The sequence below is a fragment of the Bactrocera tryoni genome, chromosome 2 (genome assembly GCF_016617805.1).
Source record: "Bactrocera tryoni isolate S06 chromosome 2, CSIRO_BtryS06_freeze2, whole genome shotgun sequence".
NCBI lineage: Eukaryota > Metazoa > Arthropoda > Insecta > Diptera > Tephritidae > Bactrocera > Bactrocera tryoni.
The window spans coordinates 25,080,621-25,097,580 of NC_052500.1; the positions used below are offsets into that span (position 1 = coordinate 25,080,621).

Sequence of the window (16,960 nt, forward strand, 5' to 3'; positions counted from 1 at the left end):
CCACATTAACTAGTCGTAGATATGTATATGTAGAACTCAGGAATATTATATTAGCTACGGTTTTGGGTGCAAGTCGATTTCTTGTATCAGTTATGATGACGTTCAGACGCCGCACTACTTCGGGTATAGTTATGACTTTAAGTGCAAGTTTTTTTACAATCACGCGTTTCGTTCCTTTTAAACCCCCTCCGCGTATAAATTATATGTGACCTGGTCTACGAAAAGGGAGCTAACGTGCGAAAACTAGTTCTTTTTTTTAGTTTTTTTTTTAGTTTTTTCTCATCTTCCATCCTTATCAACTAAAAAGATGAAAATTGATTTTTTTAAACCTAAGCCCCCTTTCCGTAGACGAGGTCACATGTTTGAATAGGCACTTATTAGTGAATGTATTCATAAACAAACTATCAGCCTTTCAACTCATCTAATGGTATGCAACGAATAGCTCAAACAATTGGTCGATATACTTTCAACGGGTATTATCTCCTGAAATAGTCAGTTATATCTCCAAAGGATACACATAAATATATATTTAGATTAATTAGGTGTTTTTACTTGTCCTTCATAACTCTAAAACCAAAATCAAAAGAATATTGACGCGGGAATTAAGTTAAATCAGAGGCCACCATGGCATATACGCAACCATGGCGTATACGCAACAGTGTATATATTTTAGGGTAAAATCGTGTCACAATATAAACGAATATGTAACATATAGATATGTATGTATGCCGTTTTAAAACATTATTTACCGTTAACTCAGACATTATTAAAAAGCTGAATTTCGCTGAAAAACAACTGTAAATAAAGTCAATGACTGCATCACATCATGAATTAGGACTATTTGCATTTCGACAACAATAGTAAGAAAAAATCGATAAATAATCTCAGCATATAACAATACAAAAATGTGTAATAAATTTAAAATCTTCACATATATTTGATATACTCGTTTCAAACGATGGTGGAAAGATTTAAAATTTCGAGCTTTCCTCACTGGCCTTTCGCCAAACAAACCAGAAACCACTGACATTATACTTTTTCGTGGTTCTGTAAACATCAAGGATGCAAGAGAATGTTAAATAAAACCTACAAGAGTTTGCCACTCCTTTCGAAAAGAGAAAATACACATATTTATTGCTTTTCTTATAAAAAAAATGTATTTAAAAAAATATGTATAACATTATTTATTCATTTCAACGACAGTAAGGCTACAGGCACAACACAAGTATATATGTTTACATTTGGTATTGAACACTTTTTTACCCAACGGTCATTAGCCTCGTCATAGACTGACACACTTGACCAGTCGTCAGACTTAGGGCGGCCGATAAACCATAGCTTATTGTCCAACGACATGCCTGCAATACGAGCCCAGTCAGCATTCAAACAACAAACCTGCGCAAAATATTCAGTTTGAAACCGAAAGATTGGCAATAATCAACTATATTTACCTTAGACCAGATGTTTCGCTGAGGATCATAACGTTCAACACTTTGTCTACTCTTAGCAGAATACGTGTCTAAAACATAAATATGACCCTTATGTGCTCTTACCTGTAATGTAAAATCTAGAAATATGTCAATCATTATATTTTAATCTAACTTACAAAAGGAATATCACGACATTCATTCATATCTGCGCAAGAAGTCCAAGTATTCGAATCCGGATTGTAGCATTCGACGGATCTTATAGAGGATTGAAAGCCCCTAAGTCCGCCCATTACGTAAATTTTACCATTCAAAATCTCTGCATTGGCATCGAATCGTCCAATAGTCAAACTCTTCACGACCTCCCAACCTTGGGACGGCGTATATCTGGAAATCAACAAAAAAAAACATTAACATTCTAAATATGATATCTAAATTGATATGAAAAGCATTGCGTTTGTTAGCTTAATGAGTGTCAACTAAGAAGTTATCTGATTTAAAAACTTGAAGTTTTCTGAAGAAGTCGCTGGAAATGTCAGATGGTGTGGGCGTACTTAAAGCCAGAGGCAATTATTTGACAAGGCAACGCTAAAACGTTTCTATATTTCACTTTATAAATTTTTTGGAGTTGAAATCGTAGGAGCAAGTGCCTTGACTCAATATCCTCTTTCCTAAATATATAAGTACTTTGTTTTGTACACCATCCAACTGACTCTAAAACAACTTATCTAAAATCCTTTCACCATTAAAGTTAAAGTTAACCTGAAATTGTTGAAGCTCACAATCGCCATCGTTAGGTAATTCGTCACAGATTTATACATATTTACCTTTCCACTGACGACAAAACCTTGCTATCCCCAAAACCACCAATCGCGTAGATTTTACCATCTAATTCGACAACACACTGTCCATACCTTACTTGCTTCATGGCGGGCAAATTATGCCATGTCTTATTCGTATATTCCAGCTCCGGCTCCGGATGATGATGGTGGAGACTTATACTGTGTTTATAGTCAATTCACGGTCATAACCGCCAATAAAATATATATTGTCATCCTTTAAAATCGTATTATAATGTGTGTGATCGATTTCTAAACTCGCATATTCGTGCCACTTATCCTCAGCTTTGCTATATTGCAGCACCTTGTGGTTCATCTATATATTTGGAATTTAAGATTATATTTTTTGAATATAAGCCGCAGTGTGCGCTTACCTCTGATTGGCAAACCACCAGGAATGTTTTCTCACAAGTAGCACGTGGCTCTGTGAACCGCATATTTATCTTGGGTAAGCCGGAGGCAAGCTATTAAAAGTGGCAGAGACTCTTGACGTACAGAAACATCGTAATTGAACCAGCGTTTTATGGCAACGTAGGCGTCTTCCTCACGAGTTATATTCAAATTGTCAGATTCCAGAATACGTTGCAATTTTTCTACATCAAAACTCAGAAACTCATCGCGTCGACTGATCTAGCATTATTCGAAACAAAATGTCGATTACACAATAACCGCTCTTGTGAGTTATTATACTCACCTCCATGAAGTTCTCTATTTCGTATTTTATTAAGCGGTTGTGCTCACTGGATTTGCTGTGAAGAGAAGGTCTTTTCGCAATCGTGGCCATTGTTAATTAATGAATTATTCTTCCTTTTGTAATAAAAAACACAAACAATATGGAATAAAATGTTTTAAAAAATCAAATTCAACTCGACTTTTGCAGATATACTATTTTATAATTGCATGCGTGTTTGTATGTATATAAAATTTGTTAAACAAACGGCAGAAATAATAGGTTAAAGTCACTCCGAATTCGGGGGTTTACCAATATACTAAATATAGGAAAAATGACACACTGAGCGCTGCAATTTCAAGTGCTCTCAACCGTTGACTCATACTTTCCATCGGAATGGATGAGGTCTCAGCACCGAATGCATATTATGAATGCGCAAAAGTGGTATTCTTTGTTGTTCTAATTACTTTCCAAAACTACGCAGTTATTCAAAACGTTGGTATAATTCCCGTTATATTACAATAAAGTGTAGAAACAATATTCAGAATGAATAATACTTATGCTTTTCGACATTTTAACATTTATATACATACATATATGGATTTTCTGCAAATACATACGGATACAGAGAAATGTAGAAATGTAAGCACACTCGGCACAGCACAAATTAAAGTCAACTGAACTATTGAATCGCTTAGCTAGTCACGCAATACTCCAGCTAAAACATACATCCGACAACCTTCGCCAATATCTGGTCTACATATTCGCAAGATAGTAATTTTTCTGCTGAATATAAACAACATTGGTTATCTGCCACCTATACACCAACGAATCTCTCCGCATCAGCAAGAAGCTTGGAGTGCGATATTACTTTCCGCGAACTAGAGTCTGCATTACAAAATGCCAAAGGCAAAACACCAGGCATTGATAGTGTATCCTACCCGATGCTTTCAAACTTACCTACAGTTGCTGAAGAAAGACTACTCTGCCTGTAGAATATAATTTTCCACAAAGGATTCTATCCACAAAACTGACGGATAGCCACCATTATCCCAATTATTAAACCAAATAAACCATCGAGCCTAACTACTTCTTACAGACCAATCTTCTTGCTATCCTGCTTAAGTAAAATTTTCGAAAAAATCATTGCTAGGCGACTTTCATGGTTTGCTACAAAAAATAATTTTATAAATCACAACCAAACGGCTTTCCAACATCAGCACAGTACAATGGATTCACTTATTCAACTCCAACACTATGTATCTGACACTCTCTCCACCAAAAACTGATTTTGAGAGAGTTTTTGATCGCATAGGAATTCATGCAGTGCTAAGCCAATTAGTAGCTTGGAAGAGAGGTCCAAGAGTTTTTAGAATAGTAAAAGCTTTTATTATCCTAAGAAAATTAAAGGTTCGCATAAACAATGTTCTATCTAGTTTGCATCCTCTCAAAAATGGTATACCGCAAGGCTTGCCACTATCGGTGATGCTTTTTATACTCTCGCAACAATGTTGCTAAGGAGAGTATTATAGTTTTGTTCACATAACGGTTGTTTGTAAGTCCTAAAACTAAAAGAGTCAGATATAGGGTTATATATAACAAAGTGATCAGGGTGACGAGTAGAGTCGAAATCCGGATGTCTGTCTGTCCGTCCGTCCGTCTGTCCGTCTGTCCGTCCGTCCGTCTGTCCATCCGTCCGTTCAAGCTGTAACTTGAGTAAAAATTGAGATATCATGATGAAACTTGGTACACGTATTCCTTGGCTCCATAAGAAGGTTAAGTTCGAAGATGGGCAAAATCGGCCCACTGCCACGCCCACAAAATGGCGGAAACCGAAAACCTATAAAGTGTCATAACTAAGCCATAAATTAAGATATTAAAGTGAAATTTGGCACAAAGGATCGCATTAGGGAGGGGCATATTTGGACGCAATTTTTTTGGAAAAGTGGGCGTGGCCCCGCCCCCTACCAAGTTTTTTGTACATATCTCGGAAACTACCATAGCTATGTCAACCAAACTCTACAGAGTCGTTTTCTTCAGGCATTTCCATATACAGTTCAAAAATGGAAGAAATCGGATAATAACCACGCTTACCTACCATACAAAGGTTATGTTGAAAATCACTAAAAGTGCGTTAACCGACTAACAAAAAACGTCAGAAACACTAAATTTTACGGGAGAAATTGCAGAAGGAAGCTACACCCAGGCTTTTTTTAAAAATTGAAAATGGGCGTGGCCTCGCCCACTTATGGACCAAAAACCATATCTCAGGAACTACTAGACCGATTTCAATGAAATTCGGTATATAATATTTTCTTAACACCCTGATGACACGTACGAAATATGGGTGAAATCGGTTCACAACCACGCCTTCTTCCAATATAACGCTATTTTGAACCCCTTCTGATGCCTTCTCTGTATAATACATATGTATGTATATATGTACATTAGGAACCAATGATGATAGCGGAATAAAACTTTACACAAATAGGGTATTTGAAAAATATGTAAATGACGTATAATGAAATCCCGATTATCACTTTATCATGCGAGAGTATAAAATGTTCGGTGACACCCGAACTTAGCCCTTCCTTACTTGTTTTGAATTAGGTTTAAGACTACTTTGTATATTTCTCCTAATAAATAAATAAACTAATCAATCTTAATAAGAAATATATATGTATATATAATCCTTTGGAAATATAACTGACTATTTCAGAAGATAATACCCATTGAAAGTATTACAGACATTATAAGAAATTCGAACGAAAAAACTGTATTGCTTTGCAGGCTTCTAAAATCTACAGATAGTAAATACAGCTATGGACATATAAATGACACATTTTTTATAGCCTCTAACCTTTGTTAAAGTATCATAAATGCTTTTAATAAATAACAAGTATTTGGGGTTTCTTAAAGGTTCATTCTTTGTATTATAGTACAATCTGAAGTAGAAGAATTGCTAAAAAAACCTTAAACAAATGCGTAAACTTTGAACTCGACACATAAATGGTCAATTTTGTTTATATTGCATTTTTATAAAACATATATTGTAAATATTAAGTAGTCGAAAAATCCAGTGCTACCAATCACATTTTGTCATACCATATATTGTTGGAAAGGTGAGATTTTAAGCTTCATTTAAACAAAAAAATGGTAAATTAAAAAAAAGGGAACAATGCCACCACGCAAGCCACCAATGACATTGAAGTTTACGGAGACGATGCTGTATCAGTTCGTGTAGCACAACAATGGTTCGCTCGCTTCCATTCTAGAAATTTCTATTTACACTGATAGAATAATATGTCTCTGGCGGAAAAATGCTAAAAAGTGGTCTACCATATTGGAACATATTTGTTTATTTATTTATTAGTATAAATATAAAAAATATAAGTTGAAGTTTTATTAGAAATGCGAAAAGCCTTTTTCTACCATTTTTTTTAATACAGACGGATGTACTTAACCGGAAATCGTACTCTGCCTAAAGTTTTCAAATTTATGTGTGACATACTATACATTCTGCCGATTTCATTTTACTTCACGGTTGCGACGTCCCTTTTCAGTCAACCAATTAACTAAACAAATGGTAAAGTCCGGTGTGTTTAACGTGGGTATCTGCTGACGACAGCCCTACCCTATGGCACTCAAAAGCACAGGATAACAAACCAATGCGTTGATCAGCGCCCTGACAATTGCAGCCAGGTATTTTTCAATACCAATTTGCAGTGTGGAGGATGGAGCCATGTGCAGGAGTTCACGTAAGTGAGGAAAGTTCTCTGATCGCCATTCACTTGGGAGTAGCCAGAAATGATTTTTTTACATATGGTTCAGCAGCTCACGCCTTCCGGCCTTTGACCAAGTATACTCTGGGTAGCCTACGAACATCCGTCTGAAGGCGAGCTAAAGTGAGAAGGCGAAACATAAGACATTTTGTTAATTTTCATTATATTTTCATTTTAAATCCAATTTCTCACTGGGCTACTTTTTTTTCGTGCTCACCAACACAGTGACAGATCTTCTCATGCCGACCACTGCCCTACAGCAAAGCAATAATAAATACAAAAAGCCCCTTTGCACTAGCCCCTAGATCAGTGATGCCCAAACGCACACTACCAAACTGTGTGCTTGTGTTGGAGTATGAGAGAGCTTGCTGCTACACCCCAAAAAAAAAAATACAAAACTTTAGTATTAATTAATATAAAAAAAATTTGAAAGTGTTTCGAGCCTTTCGTTGAGCATAACGAACGCTTGAGTTTTCCCCCAATGAATCGTTAATGAATTGCTCATAAAACGGTTTTTTTTAGTTGGCATATAAATAATTCTCTAGAACTGCCCGTTACCGATTCATAAATAGAATGGTTTCCGCTATAATGCCTTTTAACATAGTACTCCCTATTTCGTTTAGTTATGTGTTTACAAACTAAACACCGAGCATTACCGAAAAAGTTTTCGGAAAACAAAAACTTGTTTTCCCACTCAATATTAAACATCTGATCCAAACGTGAGCAATCGTGTTCGCCAGTGAAAAAACGCATCTCACTCACCCAGCCCTTCTCCGGCAGATGTCATCAAAAAATTCCGAAAAAATGTGTTTATACACTCCACGATATATGTACATACATATGTACCTCATGATATGTGAAAAAGGTTCTATTTTTGAAAAAAAATTTCTATGAAAAAAAAAATGTCAAAAAAAAAAGGCCAGATTACCCTACCCTTAAAAAACGAGGAGCCGAAGTGATTCAAGAGAGCAACGGCGTGACGATCGGTGGTGTAGAAAACTGATTTAGCTTCATTATAGTGTAAGCCGCAAAAGTAGTAAGTTCAGTTCTTCTTAACTAGTGTTGCGGCAAGTGTACTTATATACTTAATATATGTTCATAAATATTTAAAAAATATAGTATAATATACCTAAGTGTTGAAATATCGGAAAGCAGTTGTATTTGGTTATTGTTGCTGCACATTATTGCAATAACGGGGTAAGCATCAAAATTATTTTCGCGTTTCTAGTGAAGTGTAACAGAAACAAGAAAAAACGTTAACTTCGGTTGAACCGAAGCTAAATACCCTTCACAGGTGCATTTCTGTTAGTAACTATGTGTTCAGTTTGTATGGAAGCTATATACTATAGTAATCCGTTCTGAACAAGTTTTTTAGAGATTACATTGTTGCCTTAAAAAATAACACATACCAAATTTCGAGAATATAAGTATCTTGTCAAATGTGAAAGTTTTCCATACAAGCACTTGATTCCGATCGTTCAGTTTATATGGCAGCTATATGTTATAGTGGGCCGATATCGGCCGTTCCGACAAATGAGCAGCTTCTTTAAGAGAAAATGACGTTTGCACAATTTCAAAACGATATCTTAAAAATTGAGAGACTAGTTTGTATATACATATATAGACAGACGGAGAGACAGACAGACGGACATGGCTAAATCGACTCAGCTCGACATACTGATCATTTATATATATACTTTATAGGGTCTCCGACGATTCCTTCTGGGTGTTACAAACTTCGTGACAAACTTAATATACCCTGTTCAGGGTATAAAAACGGCTTCTCATTAGCTGCTTAAATTCTGTACCGAAATATCAAGCTGTTGCGCTGGTCGGACGCAAAATTACAGTCAGCATTTCAGATTACACAACAACAAAATTTTCAATGTTTATTTTATTGTTAGCGAAACTTTAGCCGGCGAAGCGTTGTTTATTGTTCTTTTCAATTTGATGATAGTGCAATTAAGCGAATAAAACTGTCAAGCCACCAATCTAGTGCTGCCATATTTTGTGAATTGAGTTTTAAGAAGAAAAAAATTAAATACGTACATATATGTATGTGTTTACTTGCGTCTAATAAAAATTAGGTGACTGTTTAGTTTAGAACCCCCAAAGACGGAATTCTCTTTGTCGTTTCACGCAGTATTGCAAGTTCGAGAGCGAAAAATTAATTTTTCATTAGTTTATGTTCAATGGCTCAGCTCAAGTGATGAAATCATATCAAAAGTACTAAGGAAAGTATTACCTGAAAACCAAATTCGTTTTCCAAAAACTATAAATATAGAATATCACTGAACAGCGGCAGATAAACCATTTAATTTATGCTTAAAAAATTCAGATTTTGTGGTTATTTTATTAAATCAACAACAAAAGCAAATTTCAGTTCATTTCAATAGCGAAAATGATGCGGTAACGAAAACAAAAATACAATACATTAAAGGACAATTTAAATTTTAGGTTGATCAATAGCTTGTGGTATACCCCTTAGTATCTATGTATGTATTAGTGCTTTCAGACGTTTAGGCTTGTATTCCAGCGGTTTCTTTGTGTCGCTAGGAGTAATTTTGTTTCATTCTGCTTATAAGGCGGTTTTCAAGCGACTTTATTTCGAATTACGTTTTTTCGAATCTCTCAATCCAAAATTATTGACCACAGATTCTCAATTGCATTTCAATCTGGAGGCAATGCTGGTGTTTGTACTATGTGCGCACAGTTCCAAATAAGCCAACTTTATACCACTCTGCACTTAAGTTTAGGTTTATTATCTTCGTAGTACCGAAAGTTGACGGCGATATTTAATTTCGCGCAAATTTCGTTTCAAAATGTCCAGAAACACTCTCTTGTTCATAAAACTCGATAAATTCCGAATTGCCGACTCCAGAATTCGACATGCATCCTCACACCATTATACGCCCCCCTCTGTAATGTTTACGCTGCTACGTAGAGTTTGCGGTTGCAGCTCAGCGTTTTTCTCAAGACACAGATTCTTTCCATCCGATCTAAACAGCTCGAATTTACTCTCATCTATAAAAATTACGGAATTCCAGAAGCTTTCACTTGTATGTAAATATTCGTTTGCGACCTTCAACCTTGCATTTCGACTTTTAGCATTGATGCGTGTTTTATATCGGGCTGTTCGACCATTGAAACCAACTTTCCTGAACACTCTTTATATGGCTTCCGGGGATAAATCTTTTCCCCAAGCATTTTTTCTACTTCGTTGCTTAAAACTGGACTGAAATGACGATTTTCGTGTAGTTCCGTACAATCTAACGGAAATCACTTTCGTTAAATATGTTGTTAAGACCCAATTTCTTGATTTCTTTTTATTCGACTGTGAACTTATATTTATTTAGGTATACGAATATGTTTTTACTTAAGCTTTTGTAAAGAATAAATAATTTTAGCGTTGTTTTTTTAATTCTACAAGTTTTAACATTAATTAGTAAAAAAATTTTATTTCGCAATATAAACATGAATTTTTACTAATCTCTTTCTCAATTCGTTGCTGCATCTTTTTAGTTGTGAGACACTGTATACATACGTATGTATGTATGTATGTATGTATATTTAACACATTTTTCTCTCAAATTCCGCAGAATTTAGTTCACTTAGCTGTAATAACACTGTACACTTTGAAACATATCCGGATTTATAGTGCGTTTTATAGGAAATAATAGAGTATTTTGAAAAGTACCTCGCACACTCATACTTCACAGGCTACATTCGGCCGCGCTTCAAAAAAAATAACCCAGGCTGGGGTGTTCATACGGATAATCCTTTCGCAGTCCTTTCGGCACGCAAAAGAACAGCCCGGTGTTGGATCGACAAAGATTATTCTCTTTTTTATACTCTCGCCACAAAGTTGCTAAGGAGAGTATTATAGTTTTGTTCACATAACGGTTGTTTGTAAGTCCTAAAAATAAAAGAGTCAGATAGAGGGTTATATATACCAAAGTGATCAGGGAGACGAGTAGAGTTGAAATCCGGATGTCTGTCTGTCCGTCCGTCCGTCTGTCCGTGCAAGCTTTAACTTGAGTAAAAATTGAGATATCATGATGAAACTTGGTACACTTATTTCTTGGCTTTTCATAAGAAGGTTAAGTTCGAAGATGGGCAAAATCGGCCCACTGCCACGCCCACAAAAGCCATAAATAAAGATATTAAAGTGAAATTTGGCATAAACGATCGCATTGGGGAGGGGCATATTTGGACGTATTTTTTTTGGAAAAGTGGGCGTGGCCCCGCCCCCTACTAAGTTTTTTGTACATATCTCGGAAACTACTATAGCTATGTCAACCAAATTCTATAGAGTCGTTTCCTTCAGGCATTTCCATATACAGTTCGAAAATGGAAGAAAGCGGATAATTACCACGCCCACCTCCCATACAAAGGTTATGTTGAAAATCACTAAAAGTGCGTTAACCGACTAACAAAAAACGTCAGCAACACTAAATTTTACGGAAGAAATTGCAGAAGGAAGCTGCACCCAGGTTTTTTTTTTAAATTGAAAATGGGCGTGGCGTCGCCCACTTATGGACCAAAAACCATATCTCAGGAACTACTAATCTAATTAATTTTACAGCAAAATAAAAAATTTGTAAATGACGGATAATGAAATATCGAAAATCACTTTTTCACGCGAGAGTATAAAATGTTCGGTGACACCCTTAGCCCTTCCTTACTTGTGTTTTGAAAGATTTTCCATGTGAAAAACAAAAAAAAGTGATTTTGGGTGTAGACTGTAAAATGAGCTACTTCAAGTATGGTATTTCTGCAGAGGTCTCATTTAAAGCGTAACTAATTGCAAGAGCGAGAGATCTTAAGCATATTAAGACATCCTTTTGTTTAAGTATTGCGGTTAGCTTATTGTCAGGCACTGAGTTTAACGCGCCACCAAAGTTGCCAAGGTAAGGTCACAGCCACTGACCAGACGCAGATATAGTGCACACCAGACAACTTGAAAACGAACTGCCAGTGCATTTAAACACTTATTTGAAATATTTTATTAAATATACATATATGTAATTTTTCTTATTATAAAAGGAAAGTTCAGTAACTAATAATGGCCACGAGTTGTGCTCAAACACTTGCTCTACAGAGTAATTCCAGTAAGCAGAACCGCTTCATGGAGAAATTAATGGCGAAAATATTTTGCTTCTACGACGAGCAGTCTCTAATCGATGTGACATTTAAAGTTTCAAACCCAACGGCTGTGTAAGTATTACTTTGTCCTTAGCTTACATAAAATGATTTAGATCAATATTTATAATTTTTGGACTGCACAGTGTACCCGCGCATCGTTTGATACTCGCAGCAGCGAGTCCCTACTTCGAGAACCTTTTCAATGACGAGCAAGGCAATAATCCCGACATCGAGATAAATGATATCGATAGCGATATTTTTGAGCGCCTAATAACCTTTTGTTACAACGGAGAGGCCCTCATTACAGTTAACAATGTCGTTGCCATGCTAAAGGCGGCAATCATTTTGCAATTGGATGATGCTATAAATAGTTGTGTTGACTACCTCATAACACATATCAATGAATTTACATTGCAGGCTGCTTACACGCTCGAGCGAGAAACACAGTGTGAACGACTTAAGCAAAAACTCATCGAATATGAAATAAAGAACTTCATGGAGGTGAGTATAATGCCTCGCAATATCGGTACTTGTGTCATCGACATTTTGTTTCTAATAATACTAGATCAGCCGACGCGTTGAGTTTCTGAGTTTTGATGTAGAAAAATTGCAACGTATTCTCGAATCTGACAATCTGAATATAACTCGTGAGGAAGATGCCTACGATGCCATAAAACGCTGGTTCAATTACGATGTTCCTGCACGTCAAGAATCACTGCCACTTTTAATAGCTTGTCTTCGTCTTACCCAATTCGATGCGGACTTTCTGTGGACACACATACAGCCGTTACCTGGCTGTGAGCTGCTGGCCCACCAGGCGATATCGTGGATCAGAGAGCCTGCAGCACGAACAAAGATAAATATGCGATTCACAGAATCACGTGATACTTGTGAGAAAACTTTCCTGGTGGTTCGCCAATCAGAGGTAAGCGCACACTACAGCTAATATTCAAAAACTATAATCATAAATTATTTCACCCTTAATATTTTTGGATTAGATGAATCACAATCTGCTGCAATACAACAAAGCTGAGGACAAGTGGCAAGAATATGCGAGTTTAGAAATCGATTACACGGATTATGAAACGAGTTTAAAGGATGATAATTTAATATTTATCGGCGGTTGTAAAAGTGGTGTCACAACCAACATCGCCCGCAGCTGGAATATACGAAATAAGACATGGCAAAATTTGCCCCCCATGAAGCAAGAAAGACGCGGACACCTTGTGGTCGAATTAGATGGTAAAATCTACGCGATTGGGGGTTTAGCGGGTGACAATGTTCTGTCGTCGGTGGAAAGGTAAATATGAATAAATCTGTAACGAATTACCTAACGATAGCAATTGTGAGATTTAACAATTTCACGAACGAACGAATTTGTACGAATTAAATTACAGTCAAACCTGGATAAGTGAGAACTGGATTAGTGAGAAAACTCTATAAGTAAGTGCAATGGCTAGGACCCGTCATTTTAAGCTTCCAAAACCTCTATTAGTGAGAAACAAAAACCTCTGTAAGAGAGAGTCGTGTTTGCCTCATAGACCTCCGTAAATGAGAATTTTACTTATCCATACCTCTATAAGCGACAGTCGAGCTTTATTTATTTATGAATATTATATGTTTATGAGAAACTACATATAGCTACAATAAAAATACATACATACATACATAGATCAAATTTAACATCTGCTATTTTATAACCCATTCTTAATTTCGTGGAATTTCTTATCATTGTTTTTGTATTGTTTTCTTGTCAATAGATTTGTATGTTGTTAGTTTATCGCACTTGGGTTAGTGTGAAACCTCTATAAGCGAGAATAAGATTGTGCTCCCTTGAACTCTCGCTTATACAGGTTTGACTGTACTTATATATTTAGGAAAGAGGGTACTGATTCAAGGCACTTGGTCCTAAGACTCCAAAAATTTTATGAAGTGAAATCTAGAAACGCTTTAGTGTTGCCTCTTCAAATAATTGCCTCTGGCTTGAAGTATACCCACACCATCGGACATTTCCAGCGACTTCTTTAGAATACTTCAAGTTTTTAAGGAGGCAGCCTGCTTTAGAAGCTTCAAAAAATCGAAATTTTTTATTTTGCTTAAATCTCTTTATAAATAATCTAAGAATATGTCCCCAAAGTTTTAGATGGGAATTCGAAATATTTTCGAAGCTAGAAGGGAAATAGTGACCGAGCCTCTAGCAGATATATGAGCGATTGGGCAGAAAGCGAAAACTTTGACGCGCGATTCTCGGTTGTTCATTTTTACGATTTTGCTTAATTGGCGGGCAGGCTAGAAAAAAGTAAACGTCCTATCGAAACGAATCAAAATGCGTTGTATTTTGAATTAAATTCTCTTCTAGGTGAACCTGAAATACCTTAAGAAATTTAACATTAATCCGGCTTTTAAACGATTTAAAGTAGATTTTTTTGTTTTAAATGCATTTCTTTGTTAATCTGCCAAAAATTGTTGAACTTTTCACTTTTTGTTGAATTTTCTTGGTTCACCTAGGAATTACACTATTGAAATTTAAAAATTTCTTTTGTTTTTTTGTTTTTGTTTAAGATGAAAATTGCGACCTGCATCTTGCCCGCCACACAGAAATTGCACACTCGAGGCGCTTCCGTAAATTTCTTCAAACATGAAGAATATCTAATGTATAATAATAAAAAAATTTGAGAAGACTCTTCGAATATATAAGAATAAATCCTAAAAGTTTCATTTCAATCAGAAATTTCTTCCCTTTCCAAAAAATGCTTGAAAATATAGATTTTTTGAAGCCACTAATGCAGGCTCCCCCCTTAAATCAGAAAATTTCTTAGTTGGCCCTCATTCACGCACGAAATGCAATGCTTTTCTTATCAATTTAGATGTCATATTTAGAACTCATGTTTTGTTTTGTTGATTTCCAGATATACGCCATCCGTTGGTTGGGAGTCCGTCAGCAGATTGATTGTTGGAAGATTCTGTGGATGTGCAGTGACTTTAAATGGTAAAGTTTATATACTAGGCGGTAGCAATAATAATGGAAATTTGAAACTCGTCGAATGCTACAATCCGTATTCGAATACTTGGACTTCTTGCGCGGATATGACAGAATGTCGTTTTTTTCCTAATGTAAGTTAGATTAAAAAAATAATGATTGATAAGTATATTGATATATTTTACATTACAGGTAAGAGCACATAAGGGTCATATATATGTTTCAGACAAGTTTTCTGCTAACCGTAGCCAAAGTGTTGAACGTTATGATCCTCAGCGAAACAGCTGGTCTAAGGTAAATTAAGTTGTTTTTTGCCAATTGTTTGGTTTCAAACTGATTACTTTCCGCAGATTTGTTGTTTGGATGCTGAATGGGCTCGTATTACAGGCTTGCCGTTAGACAATAAGCTATGGTTTTTTGGTCCCCCTAAATCTGATGACATATCAAGTGTATCAGTCTATGACGAGGACAATGACCGTTGGGTAAAAAAGTGTTCAATACCCAATGTAAACAGATATACTTGTGTTGTGCCTGTAGCCTTACTGTCGTTGAAATGAATAAATAATATTCTTATATATTTCTTTCTAAAATAAATTTTCTTATAAGAAATACAATGAATAAGTGTGATTTTCTCTTTTCGAAAGGAGCGGCAAACTCTTGTGGGTTTTATTTAACATTCTCTTGAATCCTTGATGTTTACAGAACCACAAAAAAGCATGCTTTCAATGGTTTCTGGTTTGTTTGGCGAAAGGGCAGCGAGGAAGACCCGAAGGGCATTTCTTCTCATTTCCACGATCGTTTGAAACGAGTATATAAAATATGTGTGAAAAATTTAAATTAATCGCATAATTTTTGTATGTACATATATCGATTTTTGCTGACAATTGTTGACAGATTACCCTAATACACGATGTGATGCAGTCATTGAACTCATTTAAAATTGGTTTTCAGCGGCATTCAACTTTTTAATAAGGCCTGAGTTAATGGTAAATAATGTTTTAAAACGGCATACATATCTATATGTTACATAGTCATTTATATAGTGGCACGATTTTACCCTAAAAAATATACACTTTTCAAGTTGTTGCAAAGGACAAGCAACAATAACTAATTAATCTAAATAAGAAATATACATAAATATAATCCTTTGGAGATATAACTCAGGCGATAATACCCATTGAGGGTATTACAGACATTATAAGAATTTCTAAAGAAGCAGCTGTATTGCTTTGCAGTCTTCTTAAATATAAGTACTTAGGAGTAGTAAATACAGTTATGGCACATTTTTATAGCTTATTACCTGTGTTAGAGTATCATAAATGCTTTTAATAAATAACAAGTATTTGGGTTTTTTATAGGTTCATTCTTTGTATTGCGTACAATCTGAAGTTAGAATTCATTACTAAAAAAAATAATGAGAAAAGTGAGTAAAATTTGGTATAATGAACTCGACACATCAATGGACAAGTTAATCTATATTGCATTTAGTTCTAATTTGTTCTAATACAAACGTTTTTATTGTTAATATTAGGTAGTTGAAAAGTCTTTTCTTATTTTGTCAATAGATGTCGTTGCAGTTGTTTAACTCCAGTCCTGCCAATCACATTGCATCATACCATATATTGTTGGAAAGGTGAGATTTTAAGCTTCATTCAGACAAAAAAAAGGTAAATTATAAGAAAGGGAAGAATGCCACGCAAGCCACAAATGGAATTTGTGAAGTTTGCGGAGACGATGCTGTATCAGTTCGTGTAACATAACAATGGTTCGCCCGCTTCCGTTCTGAAAATTTCGAAATTTCGATTTACACTGATGGAAGTTGTACACTCATCTAATAATGTCTCTAGCAAAAGATGGCAAAAAGTGTTTGACCAAATTGGTACATATTTGTTTATTTATTTATAAAAATATATAAACAAATAAAAAAAAAAATTGGAGTTTGATTAGAAATAAGAAAAGACTTTTTCGTACACAAAATTTTAACATTCGACTCCTTGGATTTCTTTTTCAATTTTATTTGTGAAATACGTATTCTTCTTCTTCTTAATTGGCGTAGACACCGCTTACGCGATTATAGCCGAGTTAACAACAGCGCGCCAGTCGTTTCTTCTTTTCGC

At 35.5% G+C, this 16,960-nt stretch overlaps 2 protein-coding genes across 2 annotated transcripts; one reads left to right on the top strand and one right to left on the bottom strand.

Annotated features, from left to right (window-relative positions):
* Positions 1-1,151: 1,151 nt before the first annotated feature.
* Positions 1,152-3,050, bottom strand: LOC120767717 (kelch-like protein 1). Its single transcript, XM_040093913.1, has 6 exons — positions 2,961-3,050; positions 2,762-2,896; positions 2,255-2,445; positions 1,607-1,814; positions 1,452-1,553; positions 1,152-1,395 (listed from the first exon to the last, which is right to left on the bottom strand). Exons 1-6 carry the CDS (start codon positions 3,048-3,050, stop codon positions 1,189-1,191), a joined length of 933 nt encoding a protein of 310 aa, XP_039949847.1. The 3' UTR covers positions 1,152-1,188.
* Positions 3,051-7,794: 4,744 nt separating this feature from the next.
* LOC120769597 (kelch-like protein 17) lies at positions 7,795-15,400 on the top strand. Its single transcript, XM_040096657.1, has 8 exons — positions 7,795-7,915; positions 11,765-11,935; positions 12,007-12,364; positions 12,429-12,788; positions 12,862-13,163; positions 14,773-14,977; positions 15,036-15,137; positions 15,194-15,400. The coding sequence occupies exons 2-8, from the start codon at positions 11,784-11,786 to the stop codon at positions 15,398-15,400; spliced, it is 1,686 nt and encodes a 561-aa protein (XP_039952591.1). The 5' UTR covers positions 7,795-7,915; positions 11,765-11,783.
* The last annotated feature ends 1,560 nt before the right edge of the window (positions 15,401-16,960 follow it).